Source organism: Sinocyclocheilus rhinocerous, unplaced genomic scaffold (assembly GCF_001515625.1).
Source record: "Sinocyclocheilus rhinocerous isolate Xijiao unplaced genomic scaffold, SAMN03320098_v1.1 scaffold711, whole genome shotgun sequence".
Lineage (NCBI taxonomy): Eukaryota > Metazoa > Chordata > Actinopteri > Cypriniformes > Cyprinidae > Sinocyclocheilus > Sinocyclocheilus rhinocerous.
Genome location: NW_015641018.1, coordinates 3,342,383 through 3,343,639, shown reverse-complemented (window position 1 = coordinate 3,343,639; position 1,257 = coordinate 3,342,383). Strand labels below are relative to the sequence as shown.

Sequence of the window (1,257 nt, the reverse complement as noted above, 5' to 3'; positions counted from 1 at the left end):
ATTTCTTGTGCTGATTTAAATACTTTATTAAAGTATGGCTTAAAATTGGCTCTTAAAAAATGTCTATTGCCCTTCCAGTTCTATAATCTTCAGTTTTTTAGCAGTCATTCACTGATTCTGTAGGCCACGATAGGGATCTTTTGTGTTGACATACAACAAGACCTTTGACCATGTGCTACACCTGGGTGTGTTCATTTTTAAAAAGCATTTAGTTCTCAGATTAATGGAAATGTTATGATAAAAATTCTTGATAATTCAGTCCAGGACAAGAAATATCACATTTTGACTTTGAACGGCATAAAAAATGTTGACCTTCAGGTGCTAGAGAACAAGGGTTCATACCCATCTGTTCCTACTAGGAAAGCAAAACATCCACTCCCCTCCCCCATCCTAGGCAGGTATTTAAAGATTTTTTGAAACTGACAAATTCACAGCCAAGCATTTGCTTCTGTGTCTTGTTTCCCACTTCCGTGCTTGAGACCTGAACCAGGACGGCCCTATGTCTTACCCCTCTTCCAGAACCCTAAGTGTATATGGAGGAGCCGGTGGTCGAGGAACCCGGATCTCCTCATCCCCCTCTTCACCAAGGGCCTTCAACCTAGCTGATGGTTTAGACCCGTCCATTGACGAGAAGGCCACCATGCAGAATTTGAATAACCGCCTAGCCTCCTACCTAGAGAAGGTGCGTTCACTGGAGAAGGCCAACGCTGAGCTGGAGCAGAAGATCAGGGAGTGGTATGAAAATCGCCCTGATGTCACATTCGACCACACCATCTTCCTGGACACCATCAAGGACCTGAAGAACAAAGTAAGTTCAGAATGGAGTGAGGAGTTCTGGGTTTTCAGGCAAAGAGGATGACCTGACATGCTATTTGAGGCATGATATGCAGACATGACGTTATTGTACTTCTCTGTACGGTGAAACTAAAAACATAATTTTTTTATTGTCAATAATTAAATAAAGCAAAACTAAAATATAAATACAATTCTAACTTAAAAAAAAACCATTACTGACACTTTGCCTTGTCAACAAATTAAAATATAAGTTTAAGTACTAAAACTAAAACTAAATAGAAATTTTAAAAACTAATAAAAATGACAGAAGCACATAACAACAGTAAATTGAAAATATAAAAAAATCCAAATATTAATACTATAATATTATATAAGTAACACTGACAACAGAACACTAATTGGCTTGTGGCATTTGTATTTGTTTTAGCTCTTAGTTTATATATATATATATATATATATATA

The 1,257-nt window shown here is 37.1% G+C and overlaps 1 protein-coding gene across 1 annotated transcript in view; it reads left to right on the top strand.

Annotated features, from left to right (window-relative positions):
* Positions 1 to 490: 490 nt before the first annotated feature.
* Positions 491 to 1,257, top strand: part of LOC107753857 (keratin, type I cytoskeletal 13-like) — a 6,945-nt gene continuing 6,178 nt past the window's right edge. The window contains exon 1 of the mRNA XM_016570131.1: positions 491 to 808. Within this exon, the coding sequence (XP_016425617.1) occupies positions 500 to 808 (309 nt within the window). The 5' untranslated portion in view covers positions 491 to 499. The remainder of the gene's footprint in view (positions 809 to 1,257) is intronic.